Source organism: Ctenopharyngodon idella, chromosome 3, assembly GCF_019924925.1.
Source record: "Ctenopharyngodon idella isolate HZGC_01 chromosome 3, HZGC01, whole genome shotgun sequence".
Taxonomy (NCBI): domain Eukaryota; kingdom Metazoa; phylum Chordata; class Actinopteri; order Cypriniformes; family Xenocyprididae; genus Ctenopharyngodon; species Ctenopharyngodon idella.
The window spans coordinates 56,784,388-56,810,686 of record NC_067222.1 but is presented as its reverse complement, the minus strand read 5'-3'; the positions used below and the strand labels follow the sequence as shown (position 1 = coordinate 56,810,686).

Genomic DNA, 26,299 nt, shown 5'->3' with positions numbered 1-26,299 from the left:
TCCCACCCAGCCTCCCTCTCCCACCTCATCTCCAAATCCCTGGTAATGACTTTGTTTACTTCTCTTCCTCTGCTATTCAACCTGTTCTCCAGCCCTCAACCTTGCCTGCTACCCAGCCATCGCTGTCTCACATCACTCCCTCAGCTCTACACCAGCCTCCTCTCAGTGGCGTGGCTACACCTGGGGCCTGCTGTGAGCCAGCCTCAGGCGATGAGGATCCTGCGGCTCCGCCTCCGGCCTCACGTCACGTTGTACACAAGTATTAGTGGTTAAACAGATCGTTGTTGATCCGTGATCCATACGGACCAAGCCCCTCGGTTCGGGACGCATGTGATTCGCGGATTAATTGCAAGTTTCACCGCAATAGAGTAAGGTTATCATTTGCACATGTTTTGTCTTGCTAGTTTACACATTAAATAGATATAAAACCATTCCAGCGCTAGAAGAGGCAAAAGAGGATTTAATTCGGTATCACACGCCACGCTTTTATCGGTGCAGACGCACATGCATACAGGGCTCGCACACACACAGAGAGAGGTGTGTTTCAGATCGCTCGCAAACTTCAAATTGATTTCTCTTTTGCATTATGTCAGTCAAAATACCCCTCTTGGCAAGTATTCTCATAAACCCATTCGGTTATGTCTTAAAGGGGTGGTTCATTGCGATTTCACTTTTTTAACTTTAGTTAGTGTGTAATGTTGCTGCTTGAGCATAAACAGTATCTGCAAAGTTACAGCGCTGAAAGTTCAATGCAAACGGAGATATTGTCTTTTAAAGTTATGGCAGTTTAATGCCTACAAAAATGACCGGCTTGGACTACAACAAGCTTCTTCCCGGGTTGGTGACATCATAAACCCTGCAAAACATGCAACAAAGAGGGCGAGGCCATGTCACGCAGCATGATGGAAGCGGTAGAGTTGTGTACACTGGACGCGAGCGGCGCGTCAAAAGTTAATATAACCCATTATAATCTGTGATATTTTCTACACTGGATGCGGCGCTGAAGACATCTTCCAGAATCTACACGAGTTCAATGCTGGATTTGCACAAAGGCTATTATGGAAAGATGAAGCAGTTCCCACTTTAAAAGCAGAAGCTGCTGTTGTATCAGCTTCAAACTGTAAGTACGTTTTATTGTTTGTACATGTCTTTTAAACTTATAGTTCTGTTGCTATTTTGGTTGCATCAAGGACGTTAACAAAGACCAACTCGCTAGCCAGTTAGCTAAATTCTACAAACACCAACAAACGTCTATGTTCATAGACAAACAGTTGTTCATACTATAAATTAAACGATACCTTTACAGAAATGCTACTACTCAGTCATGTATTCGGCTACAGTAAAGCTTTAATCAGGATAAAACTGTATAGGTGAGAATTCGGATGTGTATCTATCGGATGTGTGCATGCATGGGGTCTTACTCTTAAAGTGACAGCAACCTATAAATACCTGCTGTTGTCTGTCTTGTAAATCAAACAACAAAACACAGCTTTAACAAAGATTAATCTATATTAAATTTATGCAGTGAACAGTGTCATTTTACATTTAATTATTACGTTACTACAGTTAGACCTTATACTTTATTTGTAACTTTATGTTGTATTTACCTATGCTTGTAATTGGTGTACAGTATTTGTTTGTACAGTCCAGTCTGTTCACTTGCCTTTAATAATGTATTAGTTAGGCTAGTGGTTTCTGCTGTGGTATCGGAGTAGTTAAAGTGGGCTAAGTAATAAATGCAAAGTATGTGTTTGGTTGTGATACTTCTCCTTCGTTTAATAAATACCCTGTTTTGTGGAAGTCCGTGTAAGCTTCGTCTCTGCTGCAACCATCAACCATAACACTATGTGTACTGAATTTATTTAATACACAACATTCTGATCTATTGAAATGCACCTGTATTTATTGATAGGTAGCTGTGTATGGGGGACACTGATCATCCTGTCCATGTTTATTTTGCATTAAGTACTGTCTGACTGTACATTATCCCATTGGTATATTTTATATATACTGAAGTTTTGTAACTCTTAGTTGAAGTGATTGTGTATATAAAGCTTTATTTCTTATTTTCAGATAAGCCATGAGACCCAGCTGTCATCAGTGATGATTGTGCTGCACTTACTGTGGGACTAGACCAGGTAAGTGAGATTTGTGCTGTAAGAGAATGAGCAAACGTAGCAGAGACACTTGTGAGATCTAGGCTGTTAACATATCTAGACCAGTGTTTCATGTCTAATTTGATGTTTGTAGACTCTCAGTGAGGTTGATCCCTCCACTCTCAAAATGAACACTCTGTCAGAAGTCAGAGATGAACAGAAAAGTATTATTTTTTTCTTTTCTTTTTCTTCACCAATATAAAAATTTGGGCTGATTTTGATCATTCTTTTATATTTGAAAGCTGATAACTGATACATTGACCAAAAAATCTAAATCCAAATTTTAATATATTTTGAGAGCCTGATAACAAAAACAAAAGGATCATGATTAAAAGCCATGTCCCAAACACTTCAACATAAATCAAATATATACAGTACAGTAGCCTAGTTTGAACCAGTGTAAGATTCCTTAACTTTTAAAATTAATGTTACATTCATATGGCCAACTTTCTTTGTTTATAAAAATGGCAAAACCTTTACATTAAGGATTTATTTTGTTAGTATGAGTTAACATGAACTAATAATGAATGAACAAAACTTCTACAGGATTTATTAATCTTAGTTAAGGTTAATCTCAACATTTCCCAATAAGAAGTTACAATAGTCCAATCTGGAGGTTATAAAAGTATGGATAACAGTTTCAGCATCTCTAGAATTAAGTGAGGGACGTATAAGAACAATGTTTCCAGTAAAAGCACTGATTTAACAATCTGACCAATAAGTGAATCAAAACATTGCGTAGAGTCGAACAACACTTCCAAATTCCCCACAGTTGAAGGCCTAATCTGGACACCATTGATATCAATACAAATGTCATGCTGGGAAAAGCTCTGAGATTTAGGGCCAGCAGGATTTCAGTTTTATCAGCATTAAGTTGTAAAAAGTTATCAGGTTTTAAGTTCCTGAAGACAAGAAATAACAGAAAGGGGTGGACAGACTGAGTTAGGTTTAACTGTAAAATAAATTTGAATATCATCAGCGTAACTATGAAAATTGAGACCATAACGTCTGATGATCTGACCCAGTGGCAGCACATAAATGAGAAACAAAAGGGGACCAAGTACAGAACTCTGGGGTGCACCACGGGAAATAGTGATGGTACGAGATCTATTCTTACCTATCCTTACAAATTGCTGTCTGATAGATATGAAGTTAACCACTGAAAAGCAACACCAGTAATACCTATTTCAGATAGTCGAGAAAGAAGTATAGAATGGCAAACAGTATCAAATGCTGCACTGAGAACAAGGTGAACCAGGTACTATGGGCACCTGAATCAGAAATCAAAAGGAGATAATTTACCACTTTTAAAAGTGCTGTTTCTGTGCTGTGAGTGTGACGAAAGTCAGACTGAAACGGTTCAAAAAGATTGTGTTTCTCTAAATGTGAGCTTCAATCGTTCAGGATCCTTTACAGGGAATTTGTGAAATGGTAATCTCAAGACTTTAGCTTTGTTGAAGCAACCCGGATATTCACAAGAAATCAGCATTTTAACTCTAATAAACTATAGAGCATAGCTCAAACAATTCACGTGGATTTCCTTTGCTGTACACAACATGGTTCTCGCGAGACTAGAATATTCTCACCGGAGCTCACGCTGTGCCTGCGTCTTACGTCATAAGCTGGGACCAACATGTTCTCCAACCAATACGACCCATAGGAGCGTTTACTAAAGTTGCGCCCCTATCGACAACAGGACACTTTCATTTTAATGCATTGTTCTCTTTTAAATGCGTCATATTTCAGGTTTCGTGTTGCTATATTGGCAAAGCATTGCAATAACAATATGCAATCATGTAAACACGCGATCGTGGGTTCGATCCCAGGGAACGCATGTGCTCATAAAGCGTATATGCACTATAAATCACTAAGGGTAGGTTTAGGGGTGGGGTGGGTGTAGTTAATAACATTGAGTTTTGCTAAATGGAAATAGGACAAATGGTGTAAAAAGTCCACACATTGCATTTAAATGAACACGCATTTTGATTGGTAATGACAGTCATACGTCATTTCATGTACGCGTACGACTCGCGTACGACTGTTAGTGGAAGCTAGAGAATACAGGTTATAAAGTTTAAAATATGGATATTTTTCTTACTCAATTGCATCGCTTTGCTTCAAAAGACCTTTATTAACCCCCTGGAGCTGTGTGGACTTCTTTTATAATGGATGGCTGCAATTGTTTCTGTCTTTAGAATTTGGGCCACCATCCACTCCCATTATAAAGCATGGATTAGCCTGGACATTATTTAATATAACTCAGATTGTGTTCGTCTGAAAGAAGAATGTCATATACACCTAGGATGGCTTGAGGGTGAATAAATCATGGGATAATTCTCATTTTTGGGTGAACAATCCCTTTAAGTTTCCTATGGAAACGCTTAGATCTGTGGGACCAGATCGCAGGTATTGACGAAGGAGAGTTGTAATAATAAATCCATCAGCATTTTGCAGACCGATGGATGTAATGTGCACGACGAGAAATTCTGAGGGTAGTACACCAGTCAAATGTAGAGGTGTCCAGTCGGGAGGGATGATCAGAGCTGGGGAGTAACAAAATACATGTAACGACGTTACGTACTTAAAATACAAAATTAAAAAAAAAAAAATATATATATATATACACACTAATTTACACTATGGGTTCAAATGTATTATAAGTAGTATCTAAATACATTTTTAAATACAGAGATAGTATATTAAAAGCACATTTTAGTTCATATTTCATTGTGTCTCAAAATAGCACAGTCGAGTACACTTAGATGTTCTTAAGATTATCTCAAGAAGTACTAAAGAAGAATTTTTTAGTATATTAAGTACAAAATTAGTGCACAGAAATAGAGCACTTTAAGTACATTATAGAAGTGTTTTTTCTTTTTTCACCTGGGTGTGCTCTCTCACGTCTGCTTTCAAGTGCACAAGTCAGTTTTGCAACAGGAATATCGCAAAAAAGAGTAACAAAAGTCAGAGCGCCAGGAATTGAACTTGTACTGCCAGATCTGAGAGGTTGTAAGCGTCGACTTGAAGCTGTACAGCAAAACTGAAGTAAATATGTCTCACACATTTGTGTCTGTCATTTTTGTTTATGTAAATGTCATTTTACACATTTGTAACTATTAATCTGCAACTTCAACTTCGTAACACAAGTGTTTTGATTGTTGTCTGTGTGTGCAAATCGAAACATTCAGCTTTTCACATCAGGGCTGTGAGTGTAAATTTCAATTTACAAATATTAATAAGTTCTCACATTCAAATCAGCAACCTCTCGAGTTTTGCTACTGATTTACCTTCATTTGCCCACGTGCAATGCGTCTGTGCTGACGGAAAGATTTAGACTACATAAATTTACTATAATCCATTACTTTGCAATGGCCGGCCCACACTGTCCAGCGGCCCACCGGGAAAACTCCAGTACTCCCGATGGCCAGTGCGCCCCTGCTTACAGGAAACAAATAGGCCTAGGCTATGCATTTATTTGCATTATGAAAAGAAAGTTGAACAAAGACTGTTACAACAAATTACAACTGTTTAAGTACTATAAGCTGGCTTTGGCCACACCTTACTGACTCGGATTGAAACAAGAACATACGCGATTTGCCACGTGGACACAGTAAACAAACTTCTTAGCAACGACAGCACTAAAATCAAATTAGAAACAACACAAAAACACCTACAGTATGTAGATCTTCTTGTTGCTTGACTGATTCTCTCTGAAAAGCTACCTCAGAAAAGCCATTCGTTGACCATAAACTTAATAGTCAGCAAGAAAAATAACTCTAGAGGGGAGCATTTTGCGAAATATATGCAATGAATTACATTTTTTATTTTTTTTTTTTTACTGTTCTTAAATATTTAATGTATGTTTCAATGAATCCATCAAGTTTATGACAGCCTCCATTTAAAACACAACGAACTGGATATAATAATTATAAGCTTTATAACATTATTATTAAAAAATGTTCTTAAACTGGGTGCTCGCCTGTGTGTTATCAAACGCATTGTTTTCATTTTATTCTGGAGACTGAACTCATGCTCTGCTGCCACACTGGAGCGCACTCGCCACCAACTGGACAGGGGTGGGAATTACAGTTCCCTTTCAAAGGCTACACTGCAAGCTGCGTTTTATACAGTACTTTGGGAATGTCTTTAGTCGTGACCAGCTGTGAATATATGTGTAAGACAACGTCAACCTGTACATCAGCAGGTCTTTTGTCTTCAGAGACCATACTGTGAAGTGTGTGTGAAGTAGCTCTGTTCAAACTCTTTCCTTCCTTCATCACTTTGTTAGGAGTTAGATTTGATAGGCAGTGTGCAGAACTTTCTCTCCCCTTGTTCCTTTTTCAACTCTGTCTGACAAGTGAAAAGTGAACACACATATATGATATATATTATATATTTGAGAGAAAGTCATGGCTGAACAAAGCAAACGGTGTGTGTCTCCGTGTTCACGTTCCATCTCCGAATTGGACACACACCAGTATTGTTTTGTTTGTTTGGGAAAGAGCACGCTGCCCTTGCATTGTAAGAGAGCGAGTGCGAGCATTGTGAATGTTCACAGTTGAAGTGCTTCGTGTTCGCTTTGCTTATTTCAAAGGGGTAGCACCCACAATGTGATCGTGGGGCTCGCGTGGTGATCTGGCTGAGGAGCGAGAGACGGGTTCATCCTTTATTGCTCTCTCTCTCTCTCTCTCTGTCCGGATCGCGATGTCCTTTTACCGAGACCGAAGCGTGCCTCTGCGCTTCTTCGGCTTGGGCAGAGGACACTGAAGTGTTTCCGTTGGAATGGAATGGAATATGAGTTTGTCCGTCTCTAAGTGTTCCTCCCGTGATGATAAAGCGAATTGAGCGAATTGCAGTGAAACACGAGCAGACCCCAAACATTTCTAATATAAATGTGTTTTGTACCCGTGACTGTCGACCCGATCGACTATCACAGGTGCAAAGGCACGTGTTTATATGATGCTGCCTCAGATTGGAGAGATGCTTGCATGCCATGTCTCCCCTGGGAGTGCATCATAAGAGGCGTTTCACAGCGAGTCGGACTGGTACTGCTCTGTACACAATGGCTGTGTTACAGGCATATCAGACTGATCTATGAAAGATTTAAGCACAGCCTTTCATTCAGACCATGTTTACTTGTCTGGTAATTGGCTGCATTTAATTCTGAGGAATTTAATTTGTGAAATGGTCTTATAATATATATGTATATATGTATATATATAATTATATGATATATAATATGCATATATAAGCAAAATAAATAGGTCCTCCATGGCGTTAACTCGTTCATGGGGAAAACCTTATTTTTCATGTGCCTTTGTGCCTTCAATGTCAACTTATTCGACTATCGTGGGTGCAAGGGCTTGTGATTTATACAATGATGCTCCAGTTTGAAGAGACGCTTGCGAGCTATCTCTTCTTTGGAGCTCATAGTCACTTAAAGAGACATCACTCCCCACCAAGCTATGCATAATAACATCCATATTGTTGGGAAGGCGTTTCGATCAGTGTGTCAGACTGGTACTTCTCAATATCTTCACATAAACTCTCCTTCCCCGCAACCTCTGGTGCTTTGGGGGCAGCGGTTTTCAGTGAAATGTTAGGTGTTCCGTTGATCTCTGTAACACATCAGGACGCGGAACATCTAACATCGCATCAAAGGGAAGTATCAAAATTAGTGGCCATTTCAGAGAACTTGGCAGTGTGGAAACTACTGCCAGGGATTTCTGCGTGGGTTCTAAAGACAGTAGAAAAAGGATACAGAATCCAATTTATTCATCGTCCTCCGAGTTTCAACGGCGTGGTCTTCACTACCGTAAAGCCGGGGCAAGAGATTTTACTGTCATAAGAACTGCAATCTCTTCTGAAGAAAGGGGCCATAGAGCATGTTCCCCCTCTAGAGAGAGAGTCAGGTTACTACAGCTGATACTTCTTAGTTCCCAAAGGATGAGGGGCTGTGTCCAATCTTAGATCTTTGAGGCTTAAACCATTTAGTCAAAGCTCTCAAGTTCAAGATCTTAACCATAAAGATGATCGTGTCCAACACAATCCAACATTATGATTGGTTCGTCACGATCAATCTCAAGGATGCATATTTTCACAGAAATATTGCCACAACACAGGAGGTTCCTGAGGTTCGCTTTCGGGGGCGAAGCTTACCAATATCGGGTTCTTCCATTCGGCCTAGCCTTATTACCCCGCCGCACATACACAAAATGCATGGATGCAGCACTGGCTCCATTGTGACTCCAGGCCATTCACATACTGGGTCTGGATGTGATGTGCATATGTGGCCCAGAATGTGCCTGTATGCGTTTCCTCCAGTTTCTGTGCTCCCAGGAGTTCTAGCCAAATTTCGCCAACAAGGGACTTGCCTCTTTCTGATAGCGCCGCGTTGGCTGAATGGAATATGGTTCTCGGAGATAATATCTCTCCTCGACGGCTCGCCGTTGGCGATACCGAAGAGGAGAGACCTTTTGTCTCAGGTGCAGGGGACAATATTTCATCCCCTGACGGACATGTGGAACCTTCATGTTTGGCCCCTGAGGGGAACCAACTGAGGGACACAGTGCTTTCACCTGATGTTATGGAGACCATTAAATGCGAGGGCTCCCTCCACTAGATAAAGTTATGCCAACAAATGGGGTGTCTTTGGAAGATGGTGTATTGCACACAATGTAGATCCAGTTAACTGCCAGATTGTTACAGATCTGGATTTTCTGCAGGGAAAATGATCAACAGGCGCATGCCCCGCCACTCTCAGGGTTTATGTGGCCGCTCTTTCGGCTTGCCACGCTCTGGTTGATGGGGTGCCTTTGGACAAGCATGTCCTGCTCTCTCGCTTTGTTCGAGGGGCCAGGCGGCTTAGGCCTCCTTCTAGAACCAGGACCCCTTCATGGGACCTAGCAATAGTCCTGGAGGGCCTGGTTGAGACCCCCTTTGAACCGTTAGAGTCAGTTTCTGACAAGCTGTTAACTCTAAAAATGTTTTTTCTCATGGCTGTAACTTCTCTAAAAAGAACTGGGGATCTGCAGGCTCTATCATCCTGTTTAGACTTTGCCCCAGGTATGGTGAAAGCTATTTTGCAACCTCATCCTGACTATCTGCCGAAGGTACCTTTCTCGACCTTGCATCCAGTCACTCTCGAAGCCTTCTGCCCTCCGCCGTTCACAATGCCGGATCAGGAGAGACTTCACAGACTGTGTCCAGTCTGTGCTCTTCAGACTTATGTCCACTGCACCAGCCAGTGGTGAAAGTCAGAGCAACTGTTTGTTTGTCATGTTTGTCACGAAACAGACCATGTTACATTGGGTGAGAGATGCTATTGCCCTTGCCTATGAGGCAATCTCTCACCATCTCGGAAACACCACACCGATATTGATCCCAGTTTTATTTCTCCTTTTGTTCCAAAGTTTGCTTGCCATGGTCCATAATGTTTGAACGAAACAACAACAGCATATCGCTAGACATTATGCAGCTGTCCGTGTCTGTTGCCATGGTTACTATGCAGTACAAGGAAACCAGGGATAACGCAGATATTACATCATTGACAGGCGACAAGTGACAAGGGAGGGACGGGCACTATTTAAAACTGTGAATTTCTCTGAATATACAAATTCTTGTAAACATTTAGGATAATGTAAGTACACAGCTGAACAAAATATGTAACACTGTGCAAGTGTTTTTTGGATATTTTAATATAAAAAAACGTACATATTGTGCCTTTAATGCTAATTTCAACATTTACTAATACATTATTAAAATCTTGTTAACATTAGTTAAAGCACTGTGAACTAACATGAACAAACAATGAACAACTGTATTTTCATTAACTAACCTTAACAAAGAATAGTAAATACAGTAACAAATGTATTGCTCCTGGTTAGTTCATGTAAGTTAATACATTAACTAATGTTTAACTGTTGAACCTTATTGTATAGTGTTACCAAGTATAAACACAATGCAAATAAGAGATAAACAGCACAACGTAGACAGACACCTTCGTTTATTATAACTGAAGTTTTTGCAGAAGTGCAGCGTTGTGTTTCTTGTGTTGACTAATACAGCAGTGATCTTTGCTTTCTGTAGGCCTATATAATAAATATTTAAAATATTTTTAAAAATATATTAGTTTCTGGATTGACAAATGTATTTAAATGTGCGATTAAATCCAATTGACAGTGATAACCATAGCAATGGAAGGAACAAAATAATCTCTTCATTAAGTATTGGGGTGTAAATGTAAAAAATAACAGATCTCCTACTTTTGCTATGTATTACTTTGTTCATTTTATTACTAACTTTTCAAAGTGGTCACTTAGTGACTTTTTAAGTTTAAATGTACAGATTTTTAAATATAAATGAGTTCAAAGCTCTTTGTTTTATTATTTGTCCTGACAGTGTTCATTCTTTAATTCATGAATAGGATATGTTGATATTTCAAACTGCGTTTCTCTGCATTTATTGTGGATTTACTGTCAGTACTGAACTCACAGTTCACATGGGTACTGTATTTTGTACTGTGGATGACAGTGTTCGTCACCACCAAAGACCATTTTAGACCCAGGAAAAACCCTGTAATGTGAAATAATTTTAATTTGATGTTTTTGAATTTGAAGTTGACAGATCAATCAGTGTTAATGGAATCAAGTTTCTATGCTGCTTCATTTGGATCATCTCTGAATCCTTCGTCTGCAGTAGAATGTTTTCTTGAGAAAAATAAATATTATTTTTTTCTGACACTTAAGTCAAAACTTAAGACTATTCTTAAGAGCATTTCTGAGAAGTTTACATCTGGGCCCAGGTCTTTTCATGATCAGATAGCTATCTCATCAGAGAAAATGCATGAAGTGACCAGGTGTAAACAGGTTTTAAAGAAACACAGTTTGAACCAAAAATATTTTACATGTCTCATAATAAGATAAATCTTTGTCTTTGAGTTGTGTCATTGCTTTGGCAAAGCATCTCTCTAACTAAAATAAAAAGCATGATATGGCTTTGTGCCCTTATCAAATCACAAAAGACGATAATTAAGTAAGTCTGTAGTCTGTTGCGCTGCATGTTTCTGAGTGAAGAGCACACTTTGCTCACTCCATCAGCTTGTTTTCCACGTCTCAGTTCACAGGGAATGAATGCAGTGAACTCCATCTCTGTATGTGCCTTGAGTTTAATGTGCATTTGGGAACGCAACGAGCACCAGTTACACTCAGTTTTCACAGTCGCATTATATCCAACATTTTTGTGGACAGTTGATTACAGTATTTCACCTGATTTGTAATAAGATGCGTTTATAAACCTGTTTTCACTGAAACTGCCGGTTTCTGACAATATAACAGTATTGTAACATCCTATTATAAAAAAATATACTCTTTATAAAATATTCAGTTTTCATTTACAGTAGTAGTATTTTAATGTCTTAGCGATAATTCTAATAATGGTGATCTAAAAGTATTATAGTTATTATTTATTATTAAACAGCATCATTTGACAGTTACTGTGTGTGTGAGAGAGAGAGAGAGAGAGAGTGTGTGTGTGTGTGTGTGTGTGAGTGCGCGAGTAGACATACATTTGTGTAGTCCTGCTGTTATCCTGAACTCTCCCCTATGATCCACACTAGAAAACACACACAATGATAGTCAGTAAACACACTCACACACTCCCTCAGACACACACACTCACTCATTCACTCTCTCACACTCTCTCTCTCTCACTCTCACTCAGACACACAAAACAATTTTAATTTTAGAAAATTGTAAGGCTAAGTACATTACCAACCAAATACAGAACTGTTATGGACACAGCTTGTTCCAATAGGCGATTTATTACAAAAAGAATATAAACAATATAGCTGCAAGCAGCAATGCGGGGCCAAGCCCCGAAGGCACCGCAAGCAGAACAGCACATCAAGCAGAACAGCACAGCAAGCAGAACAGCACAGCAAACAGAGCAGCACATCAAGCAGAGCAGCACATCAAGGAGAACAGCACAGCAAGCAGAACAGCACAGTGAACAGAGCATTGCAAGTAGTGCAACACTATAAACAGCACAGTAAGCTGAGCAGCTTTTAAAGCAGAGCAACACTGCAAACAGAACAGCACAGCGAGCAGAGCAGCATTTGAAGCAGAGCAGCACCGCAAACAGAACAGTATAACAAGCTGAGCAACACAGCAAGCAGAACAGCACAGCAAAATGAGCAGCATTTCAAGCAGAGCAACACTACAATCTGAACAGCACAGCAAGCAGAGCAACACAGCAAGCATTTCAAGCACTCAAATTTCTGAGTTGTGGCGCAATGCAGAGCAAGAATAGCAAAAAGAGCAGAAATTGAATGTACATGAAAAACAGCTGGTTCAGAAGTAGAGGTAAGAATTAGCTCAAAATGACTAGAAGCTGAGATGAAAATGAACACAGAATTAACAAAAATACATTTATTTCTAATTCGAAGAAGAAAGACTAGTACAGTACTTATTGGGGTAATAAAGGACTTGAAATGACAACATTACAAACAATTTTATAAAGTCGCCCCACACGGAATTCGAACCCACAGTCTCTGGATCACATGTCTGTCATGCAACTCTTTGTGCCACTGGGCAGACAGTGTCACACAGCTGTCAAAGTTCAGTAGTTCATGAGAATGAACTCATAATGAAGAATTTTTATAAAAATGCACTACATGTTATATTTATTAGTTTTAGTTTAGATCATTCTCAGAAACACGCAATATCTGGAACAGAAGCAATTTGTACAAACTAACCCATAACACAACAAACACATGCAAGGTAACATTCAGAGACAAATATTTTGGGAACGGTAGTGAATATCAAAAATCCGTTCGGTCATGTCTATGTGGCTCGGTCCAAAGATCACCTGAGATGATTTTGGACAAAATTTGTAGGAGTAGCAGCAAAAAAATGGAATACTGTACTTTTCAAAATGGCCACTACTGTACTGGGTGGAGTCTTACTGTAAGATGTTGAATGTGATCAGTATGAAGAGATCAGTTGTACTAAGATTCATTTTTCTGGAACATAGGGTTCAAAAGTTATAACCTTACTATAACCCTACAAAAGTGAATTGTTGAACTGGTGGTGGTGCTATAGAGTTGGTCCTAGATACTTCAAAGTTAGTCAAATTACTTTTAATTACCATCACTACAAGTGTGCCAAATTTGATAATTTTCCTACTTATGGTTCATTGACTACCATCCGGGGGGAAGAAGAATAACTACGGATTTGTACATAAATGAATTGCATGTGATAGCTTCAGATTAGACCAGTTTTAGGCACAATGCTTAGAACAGACACAAGTTCTGCATCTTTTCCTGCCACAGTACCTCATGCGGTCTGGGCGTGTGTCACACTGAGTTTCGAACCCACGACGCAGATCATTGGGAATCCGTGGCATAACACATTGAGCTAATCAGCCATGCATGTTCATCAGTCTGCTAAGCAGAGGTTTCAGTGTGAGAAATTGTTCACAAAAAAAAGCTTCATAGCATGTTAACCATATTAGTATGCAAAGTTACTTAATGTCAGCTAAGTTTTGGTTAACCTGATGACTGAAGACCACATTAGAAAGAATAGCAATAGTTTAGCATGCTAAGCAATGGTAACACTTTAGAATAACTCACACTATGAAGCATTAGTTAAGCATTAGTAAATAGTTAGTTCATCATTTATAAAGCATTAATAGACATTAGTAAGCAGTTTATAAATACACCTATAAATGCTTTGTTCTTGATTTATAAACATATCTGTAATGTGTTTAATAAATGTATTTTCATACTTTATTAATGATCAATTTATCATTTCTAAATTAAGTATTACATTATTTACAAACCAGTTATTTAGGAGTTGTCAGTGGTTCATAAGATCATTTATAAAGTGTAAGTAAATGATTAATAAACAATTTAAATGTACATTTATGCATCTTATTATTTAGACATATAGTAATAGTTACTCGGTGTGATAATAAATGCTTTATTAATACATATTCCTACTGTAATTCATGATTAATTCGGGTAGTTATAAAACATTTACTAGTTATCAGTTAACTATTTTTGTGAGCTCATCTAAAGTGAGGACTATTCATGCCTCGTAAAGCTTTTATAAAGGAGATTTAAAGGATACAGAACATAGAAACATTTATTTCAAGGAAAATAAAAAGAAACTTTATGATGGGTAACTTGATATAAAATTAAAAGTAAACCTCTGCAATTTCACAGAAAGTAAAAATCCATGTATACTAAACATTAGAGAACAGCAGTGCAGAAGATCACTGAGCCTTTAAATCTTCAAGGAGTACAGGGATTTTTACTTTCTGTGAAATTGCAGAAGTTTACTTTTAATTTTATATTAAGTTACCCATCATAAAGTTTCATTTTTTTTCCTTGAAATAAATTTTTCTATGTTCTGTATCCTTTAAATCTCCTTTATAAAAGCTTTACGAGGCATGAATAGTCCTCACTTTAGATGAGCTCACAAAAATAGTTAACTGATAACTACTAAATGTTTTATAACTACCCGAATTAATCATGAATTACAGTAGGAATATGTATTAATAAAGCATTTATTAACACACCGAGTAACTATTACTATATGTCTAAATAATAAGATGCATAAATGTACATTTAAATTGTTTATTAATTGTCAAGATTTACGAGGCATGAATAGTGCTCACTTTAGATGAGCTCACAACAATAGTTAACTGACAACTACTAAATGTTTTATAACTACCTGAATTAATCATGAATTACAGTAGGAATATGTATTAATAAAGCATTTATTAACACACTGAGTAACTATTACTATATGTCTATATAATAAGATGTATAAATGTATGTTTAAGTAGTTTATTAATCATTGACTTACACTTTATAAATGATCTTATGAACCACTGACAACTCCTAAATAACTGGTTTGTAAATAATGTAATACTTAATTTAGAAATGATAAATTGATCATTAATAAAGTATGAAAATACAATTATTAAACACATTATAGATATGCTTATAAATCAAGAACAAAGCATTTATAGGTGTATTTATAAACTGCTTATTAATGTCTATTAATGCTTTATAAATGATGAATTGACCGTTTACTAATGCTTAACTAATGCTTCATAGTGTGCAGTTATTATAAAGTGTTACCTAAGCAATTACTGTGCTAAGCTAATTAGCATAAGACAACAAACACAAGCAAGGTCACATTCGGAGATGAATATCTTGGGAACGGTAGCGAATATCAAAAATCCGTTCAGTCATTTCTATGCGGCTTGGTCAAAAGATCATCTGAGCCGATTTTGGACAAAATTTGTGGGAGGAGTAGCGAAAAAACTTTTTCATTTATTTCAATATTGCGGACAGGTATATTTAAGGAAAATGACAAATGACACATCGTTGGAATTGGCATTAGCCAGGGAATAAAATGACATAAAGCATACACATTTTGAAAAATGTTTTCAAAAGTTATAAGCGTTTTTGCAATAATCATAACATATGTGGTACAGTAGGTGGCGCTGTGTTGAAACTTCTCAGGTACCTTCAGGACCTTCTGATGGTCATACATACCAATTTTTGCGAAGATATGTCAAATTGTTTAAAAGATATTGCAATTTATGACAAAATTCAAAATAGCGGACATGCGTTTCATCCGATGTTGACAAAATCTATATCCACGGATCCGGCATGGCCCAAGGAATCCATAGACACTAAGATCTTGATTTTCTGACAAAGTGTTCAAAAGTTATTGGCCAATATAGCAATTTTCCAGATCTCATGAACTGTAGGTGGCGCTGTTCCCAAATTTGACATGGACCCTCAGATCATGGTCCTGATCAAGCGTTCCAATTTTTGTTTCGATTGCTCAAAGTTTGGCCAAGATACAGCCTCTAAACCAATTTCAGGTCGACCTCGTTAACTCCATGACATCATAACTTTTGAACAAAGATGAATAAAAAAAAATCTGTTCAGTCATTTCTGTGCAGCTCAGACCAAAGATTCTTAATGTAAGATGTTGCAAAGCATCAGCATGAAGAGTCAAACCAGATGTACTAAATTACATTTTTATAGAGCAAATGGTTCAAAAGTTATAACCATTAGAATAGTGAATTTTTGAACTGGTGGTGGCGCTATAGAGTTGGTCCTAGAGACTCAAAAATTGGTCAGATCTCTAGACATTACCATCACTACAAGTGTGCCAAATTTCATCATTTTCTCATGTTCCGTTGATAGGGCTGCCATAGACTCCCATTCGGGAAAAATAATAATAATAAAGCTAACGGATACAAGAGGGGCTACAGCACCTTCGGTGCTTGGCCCCTAATAATTGTGGATGGAAAATCAGTCGGGAGCAAAACAAAACGCCGCATAAATCCCGCCGCCCAGATATGGCAACAAGGCCTCTTATCCCAAACTCATACACGGTCCGCAGGTGCAGGAAATCAGTTCTACCAGAAAGACTCTGGAGGCAAGAGAACTTTTGTATAAGATTTATTTAACAGTTAGTATGCAAATTAGTAACATAAAGATGAAATGATGATGGGGTTATGTGACAAGCAGGGTGGTGCGAGAGCTGTGAGGGAACGGCACAAGGCCGGTGGTGTGATTGCTAAGGAGTGTCAGCTGCGCACTTCACCGGTCTCGTATCTCTCACGGAGGAGCTCTGGAAGCATAAAGGGAGAAGGGACGACAGTGAAGGAAGAGAGAGGACCAGGCCTGGATTTATTTTATGTTTTTATTGTGTTAATGTGCGGCAGTTATCCGTGAGTGACCGCCATTTTAATTTTGTTTTGTATTTGTATATTTTGTATTAAAGTGTGATGAACGTTCGCCGGTTCCCGCCTCCTCCTTCCCACATAAATGAGCTGCGTTACACACACCTTCAGGGGTCTAGTTGAGTCCATGCCTCGACACGTCAGGGCTGTTTTGGCAGCAAAAGGGGGACCAACACAATATTAGGAAGGTGGTCATAAGGTGGTCATAATGCCTGATCAGAGTAGTTTCATATGTGTGTGTATGTGAGTGCGTGTTTGGCATCAGCGTCTCTAATAGGGTAGCTTAACTGTTTAAAGAACAGTGATGTTACTATCTCATTACTGAGAAACTGAGTCTGTACACATATGCCACCTGTTTTCATCAGGTAGCTTTGAATCTTCTGCCAAAGTCACGTGAACCATTGAAATTTCGAAACACTTATGATGTAATAAAGCCTCATTTACTAAAATCACGTGACTTTAACACTCCAAACCTTTAATTCGAAACACAAGATTCATGAAGATTCTAAGCTTCATGAAGCAGTGTTTTGAAATCGCCCATCACGAGATATTGTTGAATAAAGTCATTATTTTGTTATTTTTGTGCACAAAAAGTATTCTTGTCGCTTTATAATATTAAGGTTGAACCACCGTAGTCACATAGACTGATTTAAATGTGTCTTTAGTAGCTTTCTGGGAAATGTAAGTGTTGATTGTCTTGCTGGAGATGCAGGCCTCACTGAGCCATCAGAATTTATCAAAAATATCTTAATTTGTGTTCTGAAGATGAACGAAGGTCTTACGGGTGTAGAATGACATGAGGGTGAGTAATTAATGACATTATTTTCATTTTTGGGTGAACTAACCCTTTAATTTACACTTTCAATGTCCAGAAAGGTAGTAAAGGCATATTTAAAAGAGTTCATGTGACTGCAGTGGTTCAATCTTAATGTTATGAAGCGACAAGAATATTTTCGGTGTGCCAAAAAACCCAAAATAACAACTTTATTCAACAATTTCTTCTGTTCCTTATCAGTCTCGGACACGTTCACGAGAGCACCAAGACCCGGAAATGCAGGACTGTATTTACAGAGAAAGACGCATGCTCAACATAAAACATTTCATAACTATGTCTGCAGATTTCGACATAGAGAATGAATTGTTTTTTTTTTTTTGCACAATTTGTGGTGTTCGAAAACTATATTTTGACAACAAGGGCAATACAATGCTGTATTAAGTGGTAATTGATCCCTCCTCATATATTTATGTGACTCCTGACTTAATTGTTAGACTGTGTTTTGACCAACACCCCTTGAGGAAAGCTAGATATCGGACATCACTTACTACAGTCCCTTTTTCAGGCATACTGTATAAATTGTGAAACTATTTTACTGATGAAGTCGTGGGCCAGCACTAACACATTTCTGTGCATGTGTACGTTTGAATGTGTGTGTGTTAGTGTGTGTCTGTACTGCATTTGTGTTCGTTTTTATTGGACATAGAGCAGGACAAATCATGCTCTAATTTAGTTGAGATCTGCCTGGAACTACTTTAGCTCTGTATTTACTTGACAATATTTGAACACCTTAGAAAGTTTATCAAACAATCAGAATCAAGCATTCAACAGCCCTGTAGTATAACTGCAGCTAAACCTCTGTTTATTCTCAGTAAGAACTTTCATAAATGTATGAAAGAAATAAAGTGAAACTCTTCCTGCTCAACATACTTAAGTTTATCCAGTGTGCAGTTTTGATGGTTGAATTTATCAATGAATGAATCTCCTGGGTGATTGTAGCTCAGGTCCAGCTCTCTCAGGTGTGAGGGGTTCGAACTCAGAGCTGAAGACACATAACCACAGCCTTCCTCTGTCAACATACAGCCAGACAACCTACAGACACACACAACAACAGTCCACATGACATTAGTTTGGCAATCAGATCAGTATCACACACTGAACTGTGCAGTTTGTATGCTGTTATTTTCTGTAGATTCAGTCATAAAAGTAACAAAAGTGTTTGTGTAAATGTATCAAAGTATTCATTCACTTTTCTAAACATGTACAGCAGTGGAGCGCGTGAAAGCATTTTGTTAATTATTTTAAAACCATTTACATCAGTATCTCCAGCTGACAGTTTGGACTTTTTAGTCCATCAGAAAGAAGCTTCACTCCTGAATCCTGTAAATCATTGTTACTCAGGTCCAGCTCTCTCAGGAAGGAGTTTGAGGATTGTAGAACTAATGACAAACTCTCACAACACTGAGCAGTGAGATTACATATGGAATATCTGAACAATAAAAACAAAATGTAATTGCATACAGAATCAATCTTAGCAGTGTTTATAAATAACTTAATGGAAAATAAATAAATAAATAAATAAATAAATAAAGCATTTAAACTCAAACCTCAGTATCTCCAGCTGACAGTTTGGACTTTTTAGTCCATCAGAAAGAAGCCTCACTCCTAAATCCTGTAGATCATTGTTACTCAGGTCCAGCTCTCTCAGGAAGGAGTTTGAAGATTGTAGAACTGATGACAAACTCTCACAACACTGAGCAGTGAGATTACATATGGAAAATCTGAACAATAAAAACAATGTAATTGCATACAGAATCAATCTTAGCTGTGTTTATAAATAACTTAATGGAAAATAAATAAATAAATAAATAAAGCATTTAAACTCAAACCTCAGTATCTCCAGCTGACAGTTTGGACTTTTTAGTCCATCAGAAAGAAGCCTCACTCCTAAATCCTGTAGATCATTGTTACTCAGGTCCAGCTCTCTCAGGAAGGAGTTTGAAGATTGTAGAACTGATGACAAACTCTCACAACACTGAGCAGTGAGATTACAGCACTGTAGCCTGTGTAGCGAACAAAACAATCAGTGATATCAATGCTTATTAGGTAGTGTTTATAATCTAGAGCATAGATAACTTTGAAAAACATTTGACTGTAGCAATGTAAGTAAAGCTAAAACAATTTTCATAAAACATCATACTCGTTTTTCTGAACTGTCTAAGTCATCTATGTAAAAAGACGTCCCAATTACAAAAGACCAACAGTGTATATAAATGAATGTAAAGAAGACTCTTACAGTGCTTTTCTTGTGTTTTTGATCACTGGCAGCAGTCTTATCACTGCTTCATCAGATCTTCTGTATTTCTGCAGTTCAAACTTCTCTTGAGTCTCTTCTGACATCAGGAGCACAAACACCAGACCAGACCACTGAGCAGAGAAGAGATTCTGTTCTGAAAGATTTCCTGAGCTCAGATTCTTCTGGATTTCCTCCACAAAGTCATCTTTCATTTCATGTAGACAGTGGAAGAGATTGATGATCCTCTCCACTGATTTCTCCTTCTTTATTTTCTTTTTGATATAGTCAACAGTGTTTTTCATGTTCTCTGTTTTGAGTTCCAGTCCTGGCACTAATTCCTTCAGGTCACTCTGATTGGTCTCCAGAGAGAGACCCAGGAGGAACCGGAGGAAAAGGTCCAGGTGTCCACTCTCACTTTGTAAAGCCTTGTTGATTGCACCCTTATGAAGCTGAAACTGTGTCTTTCTGGACAGTTTCCATGTCAGATTTTCTCTCAGGGATTGAAAAAGTAGCTTTGCTTTCTCATCATTGCTAATCAAAAACACATAGAGAGCAGCGAGGAATTCCTGGATGCTGAGATGTATGAAGCTGTAAACGTTTCTTGCTGAAACAGCTTTTTCTTCCTGAAAGATCTGAGTGCATAACCCAGAGAACACCGACCCTTCACTGACATCTAGTCCACATTTCTCAAGATCTTCTTTGTAGAAAATCAGATTTCCTTTCTCCAGCTGTTGAAAGGCCAGTTTCCCAAGCTTTAGAATAATCTCATCAAAAGACCTGGGGTTGGCTTCAGGTTCAGGATCATCACAGTATTTTGCTGTCATCTGTTGCTGCTGAGTAAGTAAGAAGCTTGTGTACATTCCTGTGAGAGTTGTGGGAGTTTTTTTATCACTCTTTCGAGCCAGTAGAGGCTGAAGAACAGTGAGAGAGATCCAGCAGAAGATGGGGATGTGGCACATGATGTACAGGCTCCTGGATTTCCTGATATGACGGATGATGTTTCCAGCAACCTCAGGACTGCTGTTTTTGTTGAAGTATTGCTCTTTCTGCTCATCGTTGAATCCTCGCACCTCTGTCACCTGATCACTGTAGTTTCGGGGTATCAGACTGGCTGCTGCTGGTCTGGATGTGATCCAGATTAGAGCAGAAGGAACCAGTTGTCTCTTGATCAGGCTTGTAACTATCTTACTCACTGTTGTCTCTTTGTGAACATCTGTAAATCCGTCATTCTTTTTAAAGTTCAAAGGGAAGCGACATTCATCCAGCCCATCAAAGATGAACATGATTTTACCGTCACCATTAGGAAGAGAGGGCAGTTCTTCAGGACAACTAAAGAAGTATTTCTGAAGCAGTCCTATGAGACTGTACTCTTCTTTAATCAAATTCAGGCTACGGAATGGAAGAGGGAAAATTAAGGCAATATCCTGATTCTCTTTTCCTTCAGCCCAGTCAAGGATTAATTTATTGACAGAGACTGTTTTTCCTACCCCTGCGATGCCCATCGTCAACACTTTTTTGTTTTGTCGACCGTTATGGACTTTAAAAATGTTATTGCACTGGATCGGTGTGTCCTTGGCATCAAATAGTTTGAATTCGATCTGTCTCACCTCATGTTCACTCAGTATTCCTCCAGTCTCATTCTCTACCACATATAGATCAGTGTAAATATCGTTCAGGTATTTCTGACGACCCCTCTGAGAATTACCAACCAATATTCGCTCACACTCCTGTTTTAATTTGTCCTTCAGTCTGCGGCTGATCTCATGAAGAGCAGCTTTACTGTCCTCTGCAGCTGAGCCTATGGGAAAAAGGGAAAATGTCTGCAAAAAGTCATCAGTTTTTAAATAAATTAATAAAATCTGAGATTCCTATTACAAAAATAACAACGGCACATGTGTGGTAACTTGAAAACTGTGCTTCTACTATTCAAATTAATCACACGTATGCTTAAGTTGACTGCATGGAAATGTCTTCACTCACAAACACACCTTGTAGGGGTGGGAGATCAAAATCTTACATCTCATATTACGATATGAGTGTTTTTAATTCACGGTAACAATACACACCGATCAGGCATAACATTGTGACTACTGACAGGTGAAGTGAATAACACTTATTATCTCTTCATCACGGCACCTGTTAGTGGGTGGATATATTAGACAGCAAGTGAACATTTTGTCCTCAAAGTTGATGTGCTGGAAGCAGGAAAAATGGGCAAGCGTAAGGATTAGAGTGAGTTTGACAAGGGCCAAATTGTGATGGCTAGTTGACTGGGTCAGAGCATCTCCAAAACTGCAGCTCCTGTGGGATGATCCCAGTCTGCAGTGGCCAGTATCGATCAAAAGTGGTCCAAAGAAGGAACAGCGGTGAACCAGCAACAGGGTCACTGGCGGACCCCATGACAGTTTGTTGCATATGGAGCTGCATAGCTGCAGACCAGTTAGGGTGGCCATGCTGACCCCTGTCCACCGCTGTTGTTTAAAAAAAAAAAGTCTAAATATATAAAACTAATATTATGTAGGTAATATAGTAATTTGACTATTGTATAGTAATATTAACTTAAAAATAAATGTAAACAAACATAGATATTAAAAAAAAATATGGAGAACACAGTAATTTAAGCACATGCAACACGCCATTCCTGTTTTGCCCCGCCCCCACCTTATACTGACAATAGCAGTCTGGCGCCGAGAGGCAAAAATTAAAAGAAAACAAGATTAATCACACGTGCATCATTTTCAGGTATGTTTACAAACATGTGGAACCTTTTATGTTTGACTATTGTAGTTAATGGGTGAGTTTAATTAAACGTGTTTAACGCTGTTAAGGATTTAACCACCACCAACGCATCTGCCTGATTTGATACTAATGCAATTTTTATGTTTTTATAGCTATAATTTCAATATTTTAATGTGCTATGCATCGGGTTTTGAACCATGGTAAAGATATTTGTAGCCAGATTTCATGATTCTTCAATTAATTTTGAGTGTTCAATTTTGCCAAAATATTAAATTGAATTGTTTCATATCTACACCCCGAAGCGTACACTTCGATCTTCTTCATCTGTTTCTCTTGTTGTACCCTCTGTTCGTTTAGTCACCATGGGGTCCAGGGCATTCAGCTGTGCTGCTCCACGTCTATGGAATTCTCTTCCACAGCTTTTACAAGAAAGTGATTGTCTGGATACTTTTAAATAACGTCTTAAAACGTACCTATTTAAATTAGCTTTCTCTGATCAATTTTAAATATCGTATGTTAAATACAAACCTGATTCCAAAAAAGTTGGGACACTGTACAAATTGTGAATAAAAAAGGAATGCAATAACTTACAAATCTCATAAACTTACATTTTATTCACAACATAATATAGATAACATATCAAATGTTGAAAGTGAGACATTTTGAAATGTCATGCCAAATATTGGCTCATTTTGGATTTCATGAGAGCTACACATTCCAAAAAAGTTGGGACAGGTAGCAATAAGAGGTCGGAAAAGTTAAATGTACATATAAGGAACAGCTGGAGGACCAATTTGCAACTTATTAGGTCAATTGGCAACATGATTGGGTATAAAAAGAGCCTCTCAGAGTGGCAGTCTCTCTCAGAAGTCAAGATGGGCAGAGGATCACCAATTCCCCCAATGTTGTGGCGAAAAATAGTGGAGCAATATCAGAAAGGAGTTTCTCAGAGAAAAATTGCAAAAAGTTTGAAGTTATCATCATCTACAGTGCATAATATCATCCAAAGATTCAGAGAATCTGGAACAATCTCTGTGCATAAGGGTCAAGGCCAGAAAACCATACTGGATGCCTGTGATCTTCGGGCCCTTAGACGGCACTGCATCACATACAGGAATGCTACTGTAATGGAAATCACAACATGGGCTCAGGAATACTTCCAGAAAACATTGTCGGTGAACACAATCCACCGTGCCATTCGCCGTTGCCGGCTAAAACTCTATAGGTCAAAAAAGAAGCCATATCTAAACATGATCCAGAAGCACAGGCGTTTTCTCTGGGCCAAGGCTCATTTAAAATGGACTGTGGCAAAGTGGAAAACTGTTCTGTGGTCAGACGAATCAAAATTTGAAGTTCTTTTTGGAAAACTGGGACGCCATGTCATCCGGACTAAAGAGGACAAGGACAACCCAAGTTGTCAGCGCTCAGTTCAGAAGCCTGCATCTCTGATGGTATGGGGTTGCATGAGCGCGTGTGGCATGGGCAGCTTACACATCTGGAAAGGCACCATCAATACTGAAAGGTATATCCAAGTTCTAGAACAACATATGCTCCCATCCAGACATCGTCTCTTTCAGGGAAGACCTTGCATTTTCCAACATGACAATGCCAGATCACATACTGCATCAATTACAACATCATGGCAGCGTAGAAGAAGGATCCGGGTACTGAAATGGCCAGCCTGCAGTCCAGATCTTTCACCCATAGAAAACATTTGGCGCATCATAAAGAAGAAGATGTGACAAAGAAGACCTAAGACAGTTGAGCAACTAGAAGCCTGTATTAGACAAGAATGGGACAACATTCCTATTCCTAAACTTGAGCAACTTGTCTCCTCAGTCCCCAGACGTTTGCAGACTGTTATAAAAAGAAGAGGGGATGCCACACAGTGGTAAAGATGGCCTTGTCCCAACTTTTTTGAGATGTGTTGATGTCATGAAATATAAAATCAACTTATTTTTTCCTTAAAATTATACATTTTCTCAGTTTAAACATTTGATATGTCATCTATGTTGTATTCTGCATAAAATATTGAAATTTGAAACTTCCACATCATTGCATTCTGTTTTATTCACAATTTGTACAGTGTCCCAACTTTTTTGGAATCGGGTTTGTAGTTGTTGTTTTGTTGTATTGTGTCTTGTTCTGTTTTAAGCTTTCTTTTCTGTTTTAATCATTCTACTGTATGGTGTCCTTGGGTGTTTTGAAAGGTGCCTTTAAATAAAATGTATTAATAATAATAATAATAATAATATTTACTTGATCTCAATGCTGCGTTAGACACTATAGATCATAAAATACTCCAAGATCGACTACAAAATTACACTGGTATTCAGGGACAGGCATTACAGTTAGGTCGTACCTATCAGACCGTCAGAATTTTGTTTATTTAAACGGGGAAAAATCTAAGATAACGATAGTAAACTATGGAGTGCCGCAATGATCTGTGCTAGGCCCTCTGCTATTTTCAATATACATGCTGCCACTCGGCAATATAATAAGAAAACATGGAATTAGTTTCCAATGCTATGCCGATGATACTCAGTTATATATTTCAACACGAACAGATGAAATCTCCAAATTATCCAATCTGACAGAGTGTGTTATTTATTGTATTACTTATTGGGACAAAAACCTGCACATAGATTCTCTCAGACTACAATCTGCATTTAGAAGGTTGTACTATTACTCCATCCTCAACAGTTAAAGACCTGGGTGTTACATTAGACAGCAAATTGTCCTTCGAAAATCATATTTCATATGTTACAAAAACAGCCATCTTCCACCTCAGAAACATTGCTAAGATACAGAATATGTTATCTATTTCTGATGCAGAAAAGTTAGTTCATGCTTTCATGATGTCTCAAGTAGATTACTGTAATGCATTATTAGCTGGTTGTCCTGCTTCCTCAATAAACAAGCTACAATTAGTACAAAATGCAGCTGCTAGAGTTCTTACCAGGTCAAGAAAATATGATCATATAACACCAATTTTATCATCTCTACACTGGTTACCCATTAAGTTCTGTATCGATTATAAAGTATTGCTAATGACCTATAAGGCTCTAAATGGTTTAGCTCCTGTGTACTTAAAGGGGTGGTTCAATGCGATTTCACTTTTTTAACTTTAGTTAGTGTGTAATGTTGCTACTTGAGCATAAAAGTTACAGAGCTGAAAGTTCAATGCAAACAGAGAAATTGTCTTGTAAAATTATGGCAGTTTAATGCCTACAAAAACGACCGGTTTGGACTACAACAAGCTTCTTCCCGGGTTGGTGACATCATAAACCCTCAAAACACGCCCCCGGGAACACGCAACAAAGTGGGCGAGGCCATGTCATGCAGCATAATGGAAGTGGAAGAGTTGTGTACACCGGACGCGAGCGGCGCGTCAAAAGATAATAGAACCCATTATAATCAGTGATATTTTCTACACTGGATGCGGCGCTGAAGACATCTTCCAGAATCTAGACGAGTTCAATGCTGGATTTGCACAAAGGCTTTTACTGAAAGATGAAGCAGTTCCCACTTTAAAAGCAGAAGCTGCTGTTTATTGGCTTC

At 38.3% G+C, this 26,299-nt stretch overlaps 3 protein-coding genes across 3 annotated transcripts in view; 2 read left to right on the top strand and 1 right to left on the bottom strand.

Annotated features, from left to right (window-relative positions):
* Positions 1-25,738, top strand: part of LOC127508848 (uncharacterized) — a 630,120-nt gene extending 604,382 nt beyond the window's left edge. Inside the window, exon 3 of the transcript XR_007928950.1 lies at positions 25,701-25,738. The gene's annotated coding sequence lies outside the window, so the exon portion shown is untranslated. The remainder of the gene's footprint in view (positions 1-25,700) is intronic.
* LOC127508849 (gastrula zinc finger protein XlCGF8.2DB-like) overlaps positions 1-26,299 on the top strand; it is a 537,748-nt gene that overhangs the window by 447,352 nt on the left and 64,097 nt on the right. The gene's annotated exons all lie outside the window — the stretch shown is intronic.
* LOC127508734 (NACHT, LRR and PYD domains-containing protein 3-like) overlaps positions 1-26,299 on the bottom strand; it is a 43,664-nt gene that overhangs the window by 11,849 nt on the left and 5,516 nt on the right. Inside the window, exons 4-9 of the mRNA XM_051887038.1 lie at positions 20,000-21,797; positions 19,593-19,766; positions 19,311-19,484; positions 19,019-19,192; positions 18,634-18,795; positions 11,722-11,768 (exon numbers count right to left, since the gene is read on the bottom strand). Of these exons, the coding sequence (XP_051742998.1) occupies positions 11,722-11,768; positions 18,634-18,795; positions 19,019-19,192; positions 19,311-19,484; positions 19,593-19,766; positions 20,000-21,797 (2,529 nt within the window). The remainder of the gene's footprint in view (positions 1-11,721; positions 11,769-18,633; positions 18,796-19,018; positions 19,193-19,310; positions 19,485-19,592; positions 19,767-19,999; positions 21,798-26,299) is intronic.